The following is a 17,273-nucleotide window of genomic DNA, read 5'->3' as shown; positions in this document are numbered from 1 at the left end:
AAAGCTCAGACTTAGTTGCTCGCTTGGATTTAGGAAACTACAACTGTGTTATAACTAAATGCTGCCATTAAAGCCTATCAGGCTCTCGACAACCGTGCCAAACTTTCTAGACCTTTTAAAAAGTGCTCTAGAGCAATAGTTCTACAGGATTTCTGTGGGTCTTTCAAGGTCGTTTGCAGTTTCTTTTTTTTCCACATGTTTTTGGGTCCAGTATATTTTCAGAGGAATATTTTGTGTTAGTTAAGACACAACACTGACCTATAAATCATTCAATCATAAAAAAGGCAGCTAACCTAGGGGATGAAACAGTGCTGTATCTGCACTTGAAAAATAACTGAGCAAAGACCCAATTAAAGGGAACTTAATTACTAGCAACTTGTCACAAAAACACAATATGTTATCACTTCACAAGCTGAATCTATGAAAAATGCCAAAAATAACAGTTTGACAGACAGTTTTGCACCAACAATGCAATTCCCAAAAAAGCTATTAGCTAAAAACTGTACACAGACATTTTAGGAAGCAGCATTGTTAGTTTCCAACCTTCTAAATATCACATTATGCCAACAACACAGGAACAATATGTTGATGCATAATCACATGCCATGTTTTTGAAATCTTTATGTAGAGAAACAGACATACATAATCTACATAATCTATACATTTTATTCATTGTTAAGTTATGTAGAAGAAACATTAACAATTTACATCTTCCTTAGCAAGGTTTCACCATTTCCCATTTCATATTTAAAAAGAAATAGATTCCAACTCAACAAGTACAGTAAAGGTTTTGGTTTGGTTATACTGACCAATTTTTTTTTCCAAACAGCCAAACTCTCTTATTCCTAAGGGTGTAACTTGCTCTGTCACTCTAGTAGAGTTGGCTTGTGAGCTTTCTGCCATTGTCATAGTTGCAAATTATTCCTGCCTGGCCTTAATTAACCCACTGTCAGTCCAAAAGTTTCAGGAAATTTGTATTTTTAACTTTTTTAGGCACAACCATTTAAGAGTTGTAGTTGAATAGCTTCATTAGCACAGAAAAATGTTCTAATACTATTTTTTTCTTCAGCAGTTCTGGGGCTAAGAGCTTAATTCTTGTGGAAATGCGGCTGTGCATTCTGTTCAGCTCCGAAGAGCAAGCAGACAGTCCTACTTGTGTAAGAAAATTCATCCAACAATATTTTAAGCAACACTTAAAATATCAAACACTTGTTTGATATAAACAAAGTCATATAATCCGCAGTCTTAAGATGTGAAATGTTTAACTGTTTTCAGCCCATTTCCAGTCTTTATGTCAGACTATGTGAAAGAGGGCTCTTAGTGAATCTTCTGACAGAATTAAGTAAATTCTCTAAAATGTTCCAGTTTATATTCTTGCTTTGGTTGAATATGCAACGTTAATGACAGAGAGTAGGAGGAACTTTACAGGTGTGATGAGATGACTGTCAGGAGTGAAACTCATCATGTTCCATGCCTAAAGGTAACTACTCCTCCCCAGCTTCTTGACCAGGTCAGTAATTCCTGAACTAATTCTTTGAAATCTTGGTATAATTTCTGCTGTTATCACTGTGATTTCAGTGAACATGACCACAGCACAGACTGCCTTTACTTCAGCTCATTACTTAATGGGAAAGAAACCTAAAGCAGCAGGCCAGGGGGTCTGAAAGCTGGTTAATCTGGATAAGTTACAATGCTAAGCTCCTGAATGAGGCTAGGCTAGGCCGGGATGGTTATCAGAGGCCAGGCGCTGTGTGAAAGCCCAGAGCCCCAAAATAACCTTCTTGCCTCCACCTTTACCATCATTTGAAAGTGCTGTGCACGCAAAATCTCAATCAGCATGAAAAACACATCCTGTAGTTGCATCACAGGACTCCACCCAGTAGGATTTAGTTCAGGTGAGTAACATGTTTCTCGGGGCATGACAAAACAAATCCTCCACACGCTGCGGACACTGACTCAAGCTTCTAAACAGCAGCTTTCCTTTTCATGGCTAGAGGCAGAAAGTACAGCCGCTATTTTTACCGCATTCCTAACCCACACACGCAGCTTCTTTTCCCAGTCTGTTCTTGTGACTGTAGAAAGGCTGTGTACAAGAGCTGTTATGTGTTCTTTGACTGGATTTGAGAAGTAACCGGGGTGGGTAACATTTTGACATCTTCCAGGAGGCCTGCAGCAAGACAACCTGGATCAATGAGCAGAATAATGATTGCGAATGAACACCGTGTCTGAGCACAGCTGATCCCTTGAACATCTCGGCCCCATCTTTAGAGATAACAAACACTAATTCACAGCAGGCAGTCTGTTCAAGCTTGGTGTGTCACAGCAGTTTTGGAGCTAAAGTTAAGACTCCTTTAAAATGCTGTAGCCAATTTGCAGGTACATTACAAATCAGAGCCTTTGTCCTGATAACCCACTCTATACAAAATGTGTACAGCTGGTCTACATGATAAAAATACCTGAAAGGGTTCATGGAGGCTCAAAGTAAATCTCAGTAGCCTCATAAAGAGGATTTGTTTCAGAGTTTAGATCACAGTGACACAATTAGAATCTTAGATAGTGCTTCTCTACTCAACCTCAGCAATCAAAACGCTTCATACAACATGTCTTATTCACCCATTTACACCAGTTCATACAAGCACTTTTTTCTGTCCAACATTCAGTCTGATGGATGTGTCAGAGGGCAATTTGCAATATCTTGGCCAAGGATATTTGGTATGCAGGCAGGGATCAAACCAGCAACAATTCTGATTACCTTCTGATTAGTAGATATCCTGGTCTACCTCCTGAGCTACAGTCACCCTGTGTTCGACAAACTGGTGGTTAAATGCAGTCACTCTGTCGTTAACTCACGTGCAAATCAGTGCTGTCGCTAAGCCCTTTATGCAAAACATGTTCAAATTCAAGTTAAGCCAGTGACTGAGCCAGTGTTAAAGGAAAGCCCGAATGATGTCTTCGTTTTATTGATTTTACTGTTAAGTACTGACCAGTCGTAATATTTCTCTTATTCAAAATGGGTGAAACCTTTTTTTTCCCTCCAGAATTCAAACAAAAGCTTGAGGTCATTTTCAGGTGTAATCATGTCCTAAAATTTATTAGCATTAGTCCCAAATTGGCTTCCATGGTGTCAGAATTCATTTTTTGAGCAATAGTTCTCCAGTCTTTCTGAAGGTTGTTCTCAGGTTTTTCTTTGAACACTGAACATCAGTGGGAACAGGTCTTCTGGAATAATGAATCCAAATTTTACATTTTTGAAGTAGGACAGAGGTACAGCAGTGAGTGTTTGCAGCCATTTTAAAAACATGCGGAGGCTCTGCCGTGGCTTGTGGCTGCATTTCAGGCTGTAGCATTGGGAGTGGGAGAAAAACCCATTCGATTTTGATGCACCATGGAACACAATCTAGGAAAAATCTGAACAGTAACAGATTAATTTTTCATCATGACAATGATCCCACACACACCACCAATGCAGTAAAGGGATACCTGGATAGAAAAAACACACAATGAAACACTATCAGTCATCGACTGGCCTCGCCAGAGTCTAAATCTAAACATTAGAAACATTAGTAGGGGCAATCATGGCTCAAGAGTTGGGCATTCGTCTTGTAATCGGAAGGTTGCCGGTTTGAGCCCTGGCTCCGACAGTCTCGGTCGTTGTGTCCTTGGGCAAGACATTTCACCCGTTGCCTACTGGTGGTGGTGAGAGGGCCCGGTGGTGCCAGTGTCCGGCAGCCTTGCCTCTGTCAGTGCGCCCCAGGGCAGCTGTCATCACCAGTGTGTGAATGTGTGTGTGGAGAGAAGAGCTGCCCCAGCTGTGTTTCCCTCCTGTTACCCATTCCCTGATTGCTCCCTCTGTGTATTTAAGCCCTGTGTTTCTCTGTGTCAGTGTTGTGATCTACCCTCATATATGCTGTGTGGTCTGGCTGCCTGCTTGCTTATGTAAGTTTATTTGGATTTTTGTTACGTTTTGCCATCCAGCATTAAAAGCTGAGTTTTGAAATACACTTTTGCCTACCGTGAGTCTGCACTTTGGGTCCACTACTCCTGCCTGCACACAGCTGTTCATGACAATTTGTATTTTCTGTTGTACAGTTCATTTGCTGTTATGGATAAAAAGTGTCTTTTTTTTTTTTGTTTCAAAATAGCTGATAACTATTCGCTGATAGCTGCCAGCATCTGCAAACAAATATAATTCTATAAAGTGGTTCTATATAGTGTGTAACTGTTAATATAGAGCGTTATTAAATTTATTGCTAATGCAATCATATGGCACACTGGCTTCTGAGGAAATTTTAGATGGCACTCATCAGAAAGGTTGCCTACCCCTGGTCTAGACTTTCACGCTTTACCTTATACACTGTATTTCCATTTATGTTTGCACGTTTTAACTGATCACTGCACCCATTTCCCAATTTTCCAGGACAATACAACGAAAAAGAAAAAAAGGCTCACCCTACTTATCAAAATACAAAGTCATGCCATTGGCTAATGATCAAGTGGACTGGCCCATACAATCTGAGCGCTTAAAGAGCTTTCTACTACAATCTTCCTGCCATCCACATTCATACAATGCTTTCATTCTATGTCTTATAAGCACTTCATCCAAGAAGGACACACTTGCACTCTGATGGACACATAGGGGCAACTTCACTTTGAAACACGCTGGAAGATCCAGACACTGACCGTGGGTTAACAGTAGGTCAACCAACCACTGTACCTTCTGATCAACAGCCACTTCTGCCCTTACCTGAAAGTCTAGGCTGTGATTATGTATACAGGGAAAAAATAATAATTAACTTGCTTATCTGGCTCTGCATTTTTATGCCAAATCCACCAGAGTTGTTGCCTGTTTATACACACAACAGTCAAGAAACCATGTTTAACACCAAAACAGCTTCAGAATTGACTCTCTCTGTTTTGTCCTTCACCAGTTAACAAAATACTCAACTTTACCTGATAAATACTAGCAATGTGGTTCTGGGCAATGTAAACATCTATTTCTGCTGGTCACTGTTGGAGCAAGCAGTAAGGCTGAACCAAAACAAGCTGAAAAAATGCTAAAATACAGCCCCCCTTACATTCTATACAGAGATACAGTTGACATGTGCGTTTTATACCACAGTTAGTCAGAAAAGCAGTAAATATGTAAACAAAGCTTATCTGATTTACTAGTGAGACACAGCACAGAAATGAGTTGGGTAGGTGGATGATTGTGTATAGTGTAAAGCGCTTTGGGGTCCTTAGGACCAAGTAAAGCGTTATACAAATACAGACCATTTACCATTATTGAAGTAGTGTGGGAATATCTTGACAGAGAATGGAACAAAAGGAAGCCAACATCCAAAACAGGCTCTGGAATGACCTCCAAGAACCCAGAAAAAATATTTTACTTAACTACTAAGAGATTAAAAGACAGCTTGCCTACAACAGTCTAGACTAAGCACCCTAAGAAGGGCTAACTGATGGCACGACCATAGCTGGACTGGCCATCGGGCATACTCGGGCATGCTCGGTGGGCCGATGATTTTTTTTTCTTTTGTAAGGGTATAAAAAATGAAAGGTGGTGGATTGGCCAGATACTGGCCGGTGTGTAAAAATAACTCAGTTGTTTGGTGGTGGCTATGGCGGAGCTTCCACAGGGAAAAGGGAGGCAGGAGGAGCAGAGACCCAAGGCAGCACCGGTCCGAGTGTCAGGTGAACTGAACTTCAGGTAAGAAGTTATGACCTGCAGTCTATCTGGGTCAGATATAAATCAAGTTTAGGTGTAGTTTATTTTCGTTGTGCTGACTTTTTACAGTCAGTTACAATAACTCGTACTGCGTACTAGCTAGCATGACAGAGTTTTCATCAGCATTGTTGTAGCGAACTTTATTTTATTCATAAGGTTAGTTAGTAGAGTCGCCAACCCGCATTCGTCCCGCATTCAGAGAAAAATATTACGAGTTTCGTATTGAGCTGAAAAGGAACAGTTTGTCCCGTACTTCAGCTAGAATGGAAAAAGACACAAAGCTGGAGTTATTCTGTCGTTACGCTGCACAGCTGCCTCTTCTCTCCCCTCTCTCTCCTGTTGCTACTTCAATCATGAAACTGATCAATGATCAGCTGATTGGCTTTTCTCTCTTCTTTGTTTATCGCCCACTTTGCGCCAGAAAGAGGAAACCGCCGAATGTTGCGCTAAACAACAGCAGCACGTTTAAGCTTGATCAGCTGTTGTTAGAATTTATTTAATATTAATTTCTAGTATCAGCTGATGTTTGCTGGAGCCACAGCTGTAAAAGCTGCTGGTCATGATATCGGTTTGGTTATCTGGTGAGAGGGAAACATGAAGATGAAACCCGGAGATGTCCTTACTGAATCATCAGAGCTGAACAGGTGATGGAGAAACAGGTTTACCTTTTAGGTGACATGAATGAGTTGAATGGAAGTTATGAACTGTTTCTGAGAGACAAATAACACCAAGTAGCTGACAGCTGGTAACTGTGCAGGGGTCTAGCAAAGTGTTGCCAGGGGGCCAGGTAGGGCATTAACAGGGAAAGGGGGGCACAAAGAAATACTTTCTTATTTTCATTTAAAATGTCTGGCTGTTATTAAATAATTATCTGAAGCTTACAACCAAAGTTTTTATCTGACGTAAAATGAATAGAAATCATACATATACCAACAAGACTGTACATCACTGTCACAATCGCGTTTGTTTTCATCCAAAGGCTTTATGGCTTTAATACCTGGTGGGCCGGTCTGTAGTCAAAATGCCCGGGCCAATTTTTTGTCCCAGTCCAGCCCTGGGCACGACACGCAGTGAATTAATCTGAGAAGGCGCATTAAAAAATAAATGGCCAGGCCAGCGGTGCACATCGCAAAATAGCTCGCATAGACACATTAGTTGTGCCGCTTCTTAATGACGGTATCTTAACCAACAACCCCAACTACCAGATTCAACTTGTAATTGGCTAAAAATAACTTAGCCTACTGGTGAGAGGGATGTTGTTAGCTTTCCATATTCCGACACTTCAAAAGCTTCAGGAGCTGTCCGCTCAGCGCAGCATCAGCACCACGGAAATACACGGATACATCCGTAGACTCGAGACAGAATTCACACTGCGTTTTTGGGGCTTTCAGGTGTATGGACCAATGTTTTATTTTCTGATCAAACCAGAAATCTTTAATGAGCAGCTGGATTTGTCTCGCATTAACTGGCTGAGTTAATGCCAGTTAATGCAACATCGAAGCAGCTGGAATCCATAGCTGTGCGTGTTCATGCAGCTTGCATTTTCACCTGCTGTACATCACTACCTGACAAGTTTAACTGTCTTCAGAACATTGCAGAGGCCTTATTGACAGTATTTGGCTCTACATATCTGTGTGAGCAGATTTTCTCTCACATGACTGTCCTCAGGTAGCTGTCTGAATGCTGGACACTCGGAGACCTGTGTATCTGAGTGGGAGACCAGAGATCACATTAACATGTGTATCCCTGTATTAACAAACATGCCATATTGGCCCAGTTTATTTTACTTATCATTGTTGTGAGGAGACCATAAATAGCATTTGTGTTAGGATGCCTGGGTCGTTGACCCAGAGGTTTGAGTTTATTATATTATTTATCTTTTCTAGTCTTTGGTTTCTTTGTTAGAGTTCTTTCTTATGGTTTATGTCTCTGTGTAATCCTTAGTTGCTGTCTCCCCTGTCTGTGATATCCCCATGTCCAGTCAGTGTCTGTCTGCCCTGGTCCCACGTCTCTGTTCCCTCTGTTGTAGTGCCTGCCTGTGAGTCTGTGTCTCTAAGTTCAGTCTGTGTTATGTTTCCTGTTTTACTTTGAAGGTCCATGTCTTATGTTAATATATCTGGTTTCGCTTCCCCTTGTCTCGTTAGGCCTGATTTGCCCCAGCTGTGTTTCCCTCCTGTTACCCATTCCCTGATTGCTCCCTCTGTGTATTTAAGCCCTGTGTTTCTCTGTGTCAGTGTTGTGATCTACCCTCATATATGCTGTGTGGTCTGGCTGCCTGCTTGCTTATGTAAGTTCATTTGGACTTTTGTTACGTTTTGCCATCCAGCATTAAAAGCTGAGTTTTGAAATACACTTTTGCCTGCCGTGAGTCTGCACTTTGGGTCCACTACTCCTGCCTGCACACAGCGACACCTGACACTTTCCAGCCTTGTAATACCTGCAAGTCTCTTTTAGGCAGCTAAATAAAATCCAGGATGCTATGCCTGAAAAGGTGGGTACAGCTTTATTGCTCACCTATAGAACTTTCTTTCCCAATTTTCCAGGACAATACAAAGAAAAAGAAAAAAGGCTCACCCTACTTATCAAAATACAAAGTCATGCCATTGGCTAATGATCAAGTGGACTGGTCCATACAATCTGAGCGCTTAAAGAGCTTTCTACTACAATCTTCCTGCCATCCACATTCATACAATGCTTTCATTCTATGTCTTATAAGCACTTCATCCAAGAAGGACACACTCGCACTCTGATGGACACATAGGGGCAACTTCACTTTGAAACACGCTGGAAGATCCAGACACTGACCGTGGGTTAACAGTAGGTCAACCAACCACTGTACCTTCTGATCAACAGCCGCTTCTGCCCTTACCTGAAAGTCTAGGCTGTGATTATGTATACAGGGAAAAAATAATAATTAACTTGCTTATCTGGCTCTGCATTTTTATGCCAAATCCACCAGAGTTGTTGCCTGTTTATACACACAACAGTCAAGAAACCATGTTTAACACCAAAACAGCTTCAGAATCGACTCTCTCTGTTTTGTCCTTCACCAGTTAACAAAATACCCAACTTTACCTGATAAATACTAGCAATGTGGTTCTGGGCAATGTAAACATCTATTTCTGCTGGTCACTGTTGGAGCAAGCAGTAAGGCTGAACCAAAACAAGCTGAAAAAATGCTAAAATACAGCCCCCCTTACATTCTATACAGAGATACAGTTGACATGTGCGTTTTATACCACAGTTAGTCAGAAAAGCAGTAAATATGTAAACAAAGCTTATCTGATTTACTAGTGAGACACAGCACAGAAATGAGTTGTCTCTCTTCAGTTGTGTTGACAAAACAAACTGACTTTTTTGCCAGAGGCTGCCCTCGCGGGGAAACTGAAAAAGCAGCCTTACCTGTCACAGAGGTGGTTCACTGCACCGTATGAGTCGCAGGAACAGGGCTGGCAGCCACTGGTGCCATTTGTGAAGTAATCCTCCTCGCAGTCCTCACACTGCAGACCAGTGTAGCCCTTCACACACGAACACTGACCGGTGCTCTTGTCACAGTCGTCGGGATGTGAAATCCCCTCAAAGTCACTGCTGCAGTTACAAAGGATCTCTGAGTGAGTGGTGGCTGGGGTGTGACAAAAAAACAGGAAAGACAAAAAAAATGTAAATAACGCATGAAGGACAACAGTAGTGAAAGCAGGTCAGTACTGACCACACTACACAATGATGAACATTATTTATTTCACAAATATTATTTCACAACAAAACATTTCAAATGCAACAAGCAGTGACTTGTGTAATGTGCAAAACAGGGATTTTAAAACCTTTTTGTTGTGACCCTTAAAGATGAAAATGCATATGTTTCCTTCAAAGTCATAAACCATTCAACTTTTCATCTATAATTTTATTTTTTTTTACCCTGGTTTCACCCTGCTTGTTCAACACTTTCTCCTTTTCACTCCCTGTTTGTTTAGGTCTAGCAACAAACTACTTTGTTGGGATTAGGTAAAAAAAACAAAAAACATTGCGGTTTGGGTTAAAATACATCCTTTCACAATGTTAACCATATCTTAGACAGCAAACCTCTCCCATCGGCAACAAGTGTCTTTGCCATTTCCTTGGATACCACAGTTATGTGTCCCACAACTGTGACAACCGCTAGCAGATCTATACAGTCCCGATCAAAAGGTTAAAGCGCTTGAAAAATGGCAACAACAAAAAAAATATCATATTTTGTACGGTTGGATCTTAACGAGGTTCTAACAAGCTTGGAACCAAGCTTTAACATGGAACAAGGAGAAATGGGAGTGAGACAAAACATTTGTTTGAGCATGCAATTTATTAAAAATAACACTTAAAGTGAAACTTTTTGCATTTGGAGGTCTCTAAAGTTACACCACACCCTCTCCATGACCCTAGATAGGTCACCAGTGACTTGAGCCCTACCCCACGAAGAACCTTCAACAAACTCTGAGTGTAAAAGTAAACTCTGAGTTGATTAACTCTAATCTGTAACTGAGTTCCCTGTTCCAGACCAGCTGATCAGAGCAAGTTCAGTCATTTCAGAGCATGTTCATGCGCACATTCAGCTGCACATGCATGAATGTGGAAAGGACAATCTGCATTTGTAATCCGGTGGCCTGAGAGAAATGAACACATGTCAGTACTGACTATGATATTTACCTGAAATCACAGCAAGGAAGAGGAGTAATTATAATCATCTTGAGATACTATGTCATCTTCATAATAAGTATGAATGTTTAATTAAAAAAAAAAAAAAATAGATACAAAAAAATAAATGTCTGCTGGCATCTTTTACCCAACTTGAAGTGTCATTAGATGAAGCTGGAACCCTAATTTAGGTTTGATTTGTGAATCTAATTATTCAAACTGTAGGAGTCAGAAACGGAGGATTAAAATATGAAGAAACAGATCACAGTTTACTGATAGACCTGCTGTTAATTACCCAGATAGCAAAAGATCATTTTGTTTTTTCAATATTTATTCAGTAAAAATTGAATCTACTGGAGTACTATAACAACCTCACTTTTTTTAAAAATACAATTTTTTTTATTTTTTATTTTCCCCACTACTGAATAAAAACCCCTTAATGAGATTTACAGAAAAACTCAGCTTTTATGTTCCCTTGTTAACCTGATCTAACAGCAGCTTCCCTTACAAATGATGGCTCTCTTACAGTCATAACAGAGATGCTGTACGTTACTTTCCGTGGAGCTTGCATTGAATAAAGACTTGGAAAAGTACTATTAGTAAAGCTAAACATGATTTTACTTCAATACTTCAATACAGTCTTGGGGGATCAGCCATTTTAAATAAGGAGCACAGATTGTGCCAGGGAGTAAGCCATTATGAATGGATCTAATCAGAGGAGCTAAGAAATGATGAGAACCAAAGATCCGGGCCTGACTCAGTCAGAATCCGTGATCCATATCCATTTTGGATGTCAATGTGAGGACGCCACTTGCACTTGGCCTAACCCATGCAAGTGTTTGTAAAAACCCACTGAGACATGTTCAGACTGAATTTCAGACCATGTACCTTTCAAAATGTTGTTTTATAGAGCCTTATCTCAAAGATCCCAGCTGTGACAGGCATTTTTTATGACTATTACCATTTACTATATGACAAGTTATTCATCATTGATCAGTCTTCTCTGTCTAAAGACCCTTTTCTTTAAATAGTGATTGCTACAGTAAGGCTCAATAGATGTTTGCAGTGGACAAAAACAGGCTGTCACTCTGATAGCTCCATTACTGCCTACAGAGTCAGAGTTAGCAGGATGGAGACTAAAATTTATTTAATATTCCGAGTAGATAATAACTCTGTCCTTATATACTGACAACTGAGTGAATGTCATAGCACTCATGTTAATTAAAAAAGCACACTAACATCTAAGTGTTTGTAAAATGAATTATGCTTTTACAGCAACTTTATGAATGAGGAAATGTGGCATCACACAGGTGGATCTGGTGCAGCAAGAGGGGAAGAGTGAGGAAGAAATTGAGACTTTGAAGTTTACAGAGTCTGTTACCATGGTGACTGATTCAGTTTTTCCTGGAACAGAAAACCCAGAATTTCACTCATCTCAGTTCAAACATTTGACCTAATGTTTTAAGCCTTTTTATAGCTGATCATGCTGTCACTGTCATTGCAGCATTCCACAGCTAATGGAATCGGCGTGATGCACTGTGTTTGTAAAGAGCGAAGTCTTTATGCTAGCATTTGTCATAAACCAGTTTAGCCCAACATTACACAGACACCTGCCTTACACATTTACTGAATCTGGAAACTTTGGAACTGGTAGTGGAAGAGAAATTTAATTTGAAAATGGACCAAATGTGAGCATGCCCAGAAATGAAGACACTAGGTGCTGCCCTGGCTTCCACCATCGTTCACTTTAAGCTGCACAATCGAACCACAGTCCACTAATATCATCTGTGTCTAGGAGCTGCCCACTGTGTTGTGCTAAAGAAGTGCACAAAGTTACACTTTGCTCATCCAGATTTTTCAAATGAAACCTTGTCTTTCTTTGGCTGGTTTCTGTTTTGTTGAAAGCACAATTCACTTATGCTTCAAAAAAACAAAAAACAAGATTCCCATCTCATGGAGACTCTAGACAGTCTAGAGATAAGTGTGCAACTGTGCTGCATATGGAGGATGTAATGACAGACATGTGGATGAATCCACAGAGTGCCAATCTATTATTCATCTGATCTCAGGCTAGGTGTGGCAACTGAAGGCTCGACTGTGTGTCTCCATTCTGTGCTCAGCAGTGAGACAAAGAAAACAGACAAATAAGAGAGCAGAACAGCATGTTTTTATATGTGGTGTGCACACAATATCTCAACTAACATTAAGAGAGGAAAGGACAGCTAAATTTTAATGCATTCCCGCTCAGGCGTCCTACTCAGATTATACTCGTCTGCCACTGCTGCTTGGAGTTTTATGTAACTAATAAAGGCCTGTGGTTACGCAAGCTTGTTGAATATACAGTCTGGGCCTTTGCTACAGCAATGTCCGCATAGGAACTGTCAGTTCTGATCACGCCTGAAAATGTGTGCGATCCAGTGAATGCATCACCCCTAACACACGCACAAAGTTCATTCTTAAAACCCAGCTTCCGCTAGGTGTGAGATGATTCTGTGAGGCCGCGGCAGCAAGTTTGATTTAGATTGCACTGGAACTGCGTGCAGCGAGGAAGAGAAGGTGAGGAGGAACCGAAGCAAGAGTTCATCTTTCTCCTATTTAACTTGCTGTAAAGGGTTGTGACAGCATGGCTGCTGGTATTCAGGAACAGACAGTGGCAGACTGCTCGCCATGAAAAAAGAAAAAGAAAAACAAAACAACTGCCTCCTGTCCTGCCTAATTTAGAGCTTGCTATGGTGAAAACAATCATTGTGCTTTGAGATTTGTTTGGAGAGTCAAAACGCATTATCTTCCATGAAGCACTGGGAGACTTTGCAAAGTAAAGCTGTGGAAAAACACCACATGGTATTGGTCTATGGGGCCTCTGCCCTGGAAGAGAATCTACTGAGGTAGCCGAGCGAGGCGTTATCCCGAATGATGTGATGATGTCGTGTGAGTGGCCTTCACGCTACAAGAATAGAGAGTTTGGGGGGTTTTGAAGTTACAAATCTAAACAAGGCCAGCTGAAGTTTCCATTTATGACCTGACACGTGGCCATGTGTTTCATTTTGACCTCACGGTTCACGTAACAAAGTGGATCAAATGACTTAAAAGGAGAAATGACTAAATGCCTCACTAACATGAAAAAGGATCCAGGAAGCAGTTTGGTAAATATGCTGCATTTTGACTGAACACTTCCTGCACTCTGGTAGAGTATATTTGCATGAATCGCAGTTCAAAAATCTTTATTTATCTGCTCGCGTGCAGAACCTGTTTTTCCTCTTTGGGCTAACTTTTTTTTCTTATTGGCTGTCAATTATGAACAGAAGGTCTGAACAGCAGGTGGGTGGGGCTTCTGTGATCCCAGCCAAAGTTCAACATTTTAACTTTGTTGCTCACTCATTTATTTCTAGCTCCATACTTCAATCCTTGAACTCTACTAGAGCAAGAAAACCATTCTTAGTTAACATATACTAGGCCCTGGCTCACCTCCTCAGTTCGCCTTTTGACAGAGACAAAGCTGTTTGTTTCATTCTGCTTTACTAGCGACTGTCTGTTCACTTTTGTGCTCATAGCGAGAGCTGACCATATTAGGGATATTACCTCTATATAACCAAGAGCACAAAAAACAGCCTGAAACTCAGTGTTTAGAGCTGTAGCCTGAGCTTTTAGCTGATAGGGATTACTTGTAGGTACATTAACCTCATTATTTGAACAATCATTCCTTTTTAATGTGAGCATCCACCATTGTGACAGTGTGCATATGACAGAAAATAAGGTAAACCAATTCAAAAGCTTATTTTGTCCAACCAGAATGCTTATGGCCCAAACAGACTTACATATTTATTACTTACATATTATGAAAAGAAAAATAAACTCGAAAACTGTTTTTTTGATAACGTTTAATCAGTATCAATAGAATTTTTTCTTGTTTATGTGCCATGTTATAGACTTATAGATACTCACAGCTAACTATAACAGTAAAACTACTTACATGTGAAATGGATAATGCTGATGTGGATGTTACTTTGTAAAGGGCCACTCGCGTAAACACTGTTGCAGACCAAGCAGACCCCCATGCCTCCACCCCCTGTTGAAAAAGCACTTCCTGATGGTGGCAGCCTCTTGGCTTGACGAACAAGACAAAGACTCCAGGGTGTTTATGTGGCCTCTAAGCTCCCACAGGATCCCCTGCTAACATGCAGGTACCTGACAACACAGATGAACACCTTGAGGGATTCCATTTCCATAACATAACAGGTCAGAGCTGGGGAATATTGTGCTTGTGTTCATTTCTGGAATACAGTTGTGATCCAGCACCAAGAAATAACCTCTGAGCATCCACCAGGTCAACGGTGATCCACTTGGCAGCAGAGTTAGTTTGTATTTTAGATATATGCCACTTTCAGAAACTAAAACATGTTGCCTCTCAAATTAGGCCTCTTATGTATATTTTAGCATAACGCTACTTCTGTTATAAGGTTAAGCCAAAATCAAACTCGAAACAGTCAAAATGGAAGATGTTCTTTAACAATGTTCCACTGAACATTTGTGCATCTTTAATGGCCCATCTACCAGGAGTTCAACCAGAACCCAAGCTTTACTTCTTTCCTCCCAAACCAGTCAAATCTGGAGATTTCTCAATAGCCATTTATGGCTGCAGTACACCACAACCAGCTTTCTTAATCCGCCACCATCACTAGGATTAATGCTGACAGTCAGGTAGGACACAGTGAGGAGAACAAAGGGGTCACTGTAAAAAAAACATGACTAGATTGGACCCCCTGGTGTGGGGAAGCCAATATCATTCAAATACAGTAGCCTGAATTTTACACTTAGGTTCAGGAGGTGTGCAACTGTGTGTGTACGTGTTGGTGTGTGTAGTGCTCTATAAAGCTACAAGCAGAACACAGTGTGGCCCGGGGAGATAGGGGATGAAGCTTTTACAGACAAAAAGGGAATAGACAGTGTTGAACAAGAACACATAAAAACCATTTTTATGTGGTTACAACAGGATAAGGGCAAAAGAAAGCCAAAGCACGAAGACACACCATCTGCTGAAGGTGAATTTTGGACATTTGTGCGGTATTTGTGGCAGACTGGAGAACAACACCATGGATGCTGAGATGTGTGTGAGGTGTGAGAGGAGGAGGAGGAGGGGGCAGACTCCCCCACTGTCATTGCTCATTCATGGCTTGGCCTGCCTAGCCATTTTGCTTGGATGGCCTTGTTCTGAATATGCCAAGCAAACAACAATGGAGAAGATGAAGCAGCTATATGAGCAGCGTATTCCCTGTCAGCTGCAAACATGGCTGCTCTGACTATACAGAATCAAGGCTTGGATGAATTCTCTGTGAATTGGAGAAACTGAGTGAACAACAACAGGATTACACACCCCCTCAAGCCCCCCACACCCAACCCCAACAACGTAATATATGTCACACTCGTCCTAAAATAATAATAATTTAAAAATGAAACCCTATGTTAGAACGGAGCTGTGCAGGGGAAGCATCTAGGCTCTTGCTTATTTTCAAAGGGGCACACTATGCACTCTGAGGCGTCTGCCCATTGTTGCAATCTGGTTAATTCGGTGGATGCGTCAAACCCACGGAGCCACCATCCGAGCCTACTGATGTGACTGCGCAACACAAACGTTAAATCTGCAAAGGTTCCTGCTTCACAGGACTCACCCTGGCTGCTCTCCACTGAGGTAACAGATGTGTCGATATTATCCGCAGCCCAGGCATCGTTGGCCGTGCGCTGGGAAACCATGGACACCAAGGTCTGCAGCATTTTCTCCGGAGTGAAGAGGGATGTTCGCGCGTCGGCGGACCGCTTGCGCACGCCGGTTAGCCTGGAAAACGGTGTTGTTTGTTCTTTAGTGTATGGGATTATTCCAACATCAGGGGCGTGAATTGTGCTGGTGGGGGTGGGTGTCGGGTCCGTGGTTGGCGTTTTGGAGATGGCCGTGGTGGTGGTGGAAGGATCGGCTGAAACAATAGTCGGCAACGGTGCGAGTCCGGCTGAAGGCGAGAGAGTGAACCAGCTCTCTGGTAAACTGCGAAGCATGTCGTTGCGGAAGGTATCCCAGGCATCGGAGGCTGAGCCGCTTTTCCCGGAGATAGACGACGCATCGTAGGTACTGATGCGGGGCGCAGCTTCAGAAAACCCACTATATACATACAAAATAAATAGTAAAAGCAGAGATATGTACATCATTAAGGACGTTAACGTCATGTTCAGCCTCAGCTCTCCATGTAAGCCCCAGTAATGGTCTTCCTCAGACCGTTCCCTGAATGGACGTGTACTCCAGCATTGATGTCTCCCGGCGGCGTACACTGCTGTTTGTTGCCCTATGAACCACCGTCAACACTTCACCTGCGCTGCAACCTAGCGCGAGCCGTTCCTCAGATCGACGTACCAGTGAGCCAATGGGAGCCCAGGAAAAATGCCCACGGGGCATTCGATCGCTCGTTGATTGGATAGTCCCTTTTTCACGCCGCAGACAATAAGTTGTAAATTATCAAGTGTCTCAGCCTCCCCGAAAATTATAACCGGTTTCCATTCATGAATTTTTTGTATTGATAGGGTACTTTGTAAAAATAATGTGGCAAATATAAGTTTATTATTTTTTGTCCCATTTTACACCTCAGTATGCGCCCGCTTAGGTATGGAAATTTCCAATAATTGCTGGCCTAAAGGTCCAATTATTGCCTTGCTCTTAATAACACCACACGCATTAACTGTCATAAAATTTACTAGCATCATTAAAAAATTTCCTGGAGCTACTCTTCCTGAAACGCAATCTACAGCTTAATAAAAAGCTCTGTGTGAAATAAAGGTGACTTGGGCATAAGTTTGAGTGGATCATGGGTATTTTCTCTCCTGACGTATGTGAAAACGA

General features: G+C 41.6%; 1 protein-coding gene across 1 annotated transcript in view; it reads right to left on the bottom strand.

The window, feature by feature from the left end:
- Positions 1-16,756, bottom strand: part of LOC309719067 (multiple epidermal growth factor-like domains protein 9) — a 41,576-nt gene extending 24,820 nt beyond the window's left edge. The window contains exons 1-2 of the mRNA XM_082554879.1: positions 16,060-16,756; positions 9,128-9,347 (exon numbers count right to left, since the gene is read on the bottom strand). Of these exons, the coding sequence (XP_082411005.1) occupies positions 9,128-9,347; positions 16,060-16,606 (767 nt within the window). The 5' untranslated portion in view covers positions 16,607-16,756. The remainder of the gene's footprint in view (positions 1-9,127; positions 9,348-16,059) is intronic.
- Positions 16,757-17,273: the final 517 nt, after the last annotated feature.

Source organism: Aulonocara stuartgranti (assembly GCF_965226115.1).
Source record: "Aulonocara stuartgranti genome assembly, chromosome: 12".
In the NCBI taxonomy this organism is placed as follows: Eukaryota; Metazoa; Chordata; class Actinopteri; order Cichliformes; family Cichlidae; genus Aulonocara; species Aulonocara stuartgranti.
Note: the sequence above shows the minus strand (reverse complement) of the source record. Positions and strands in the feature narration are given on the sequence as shown.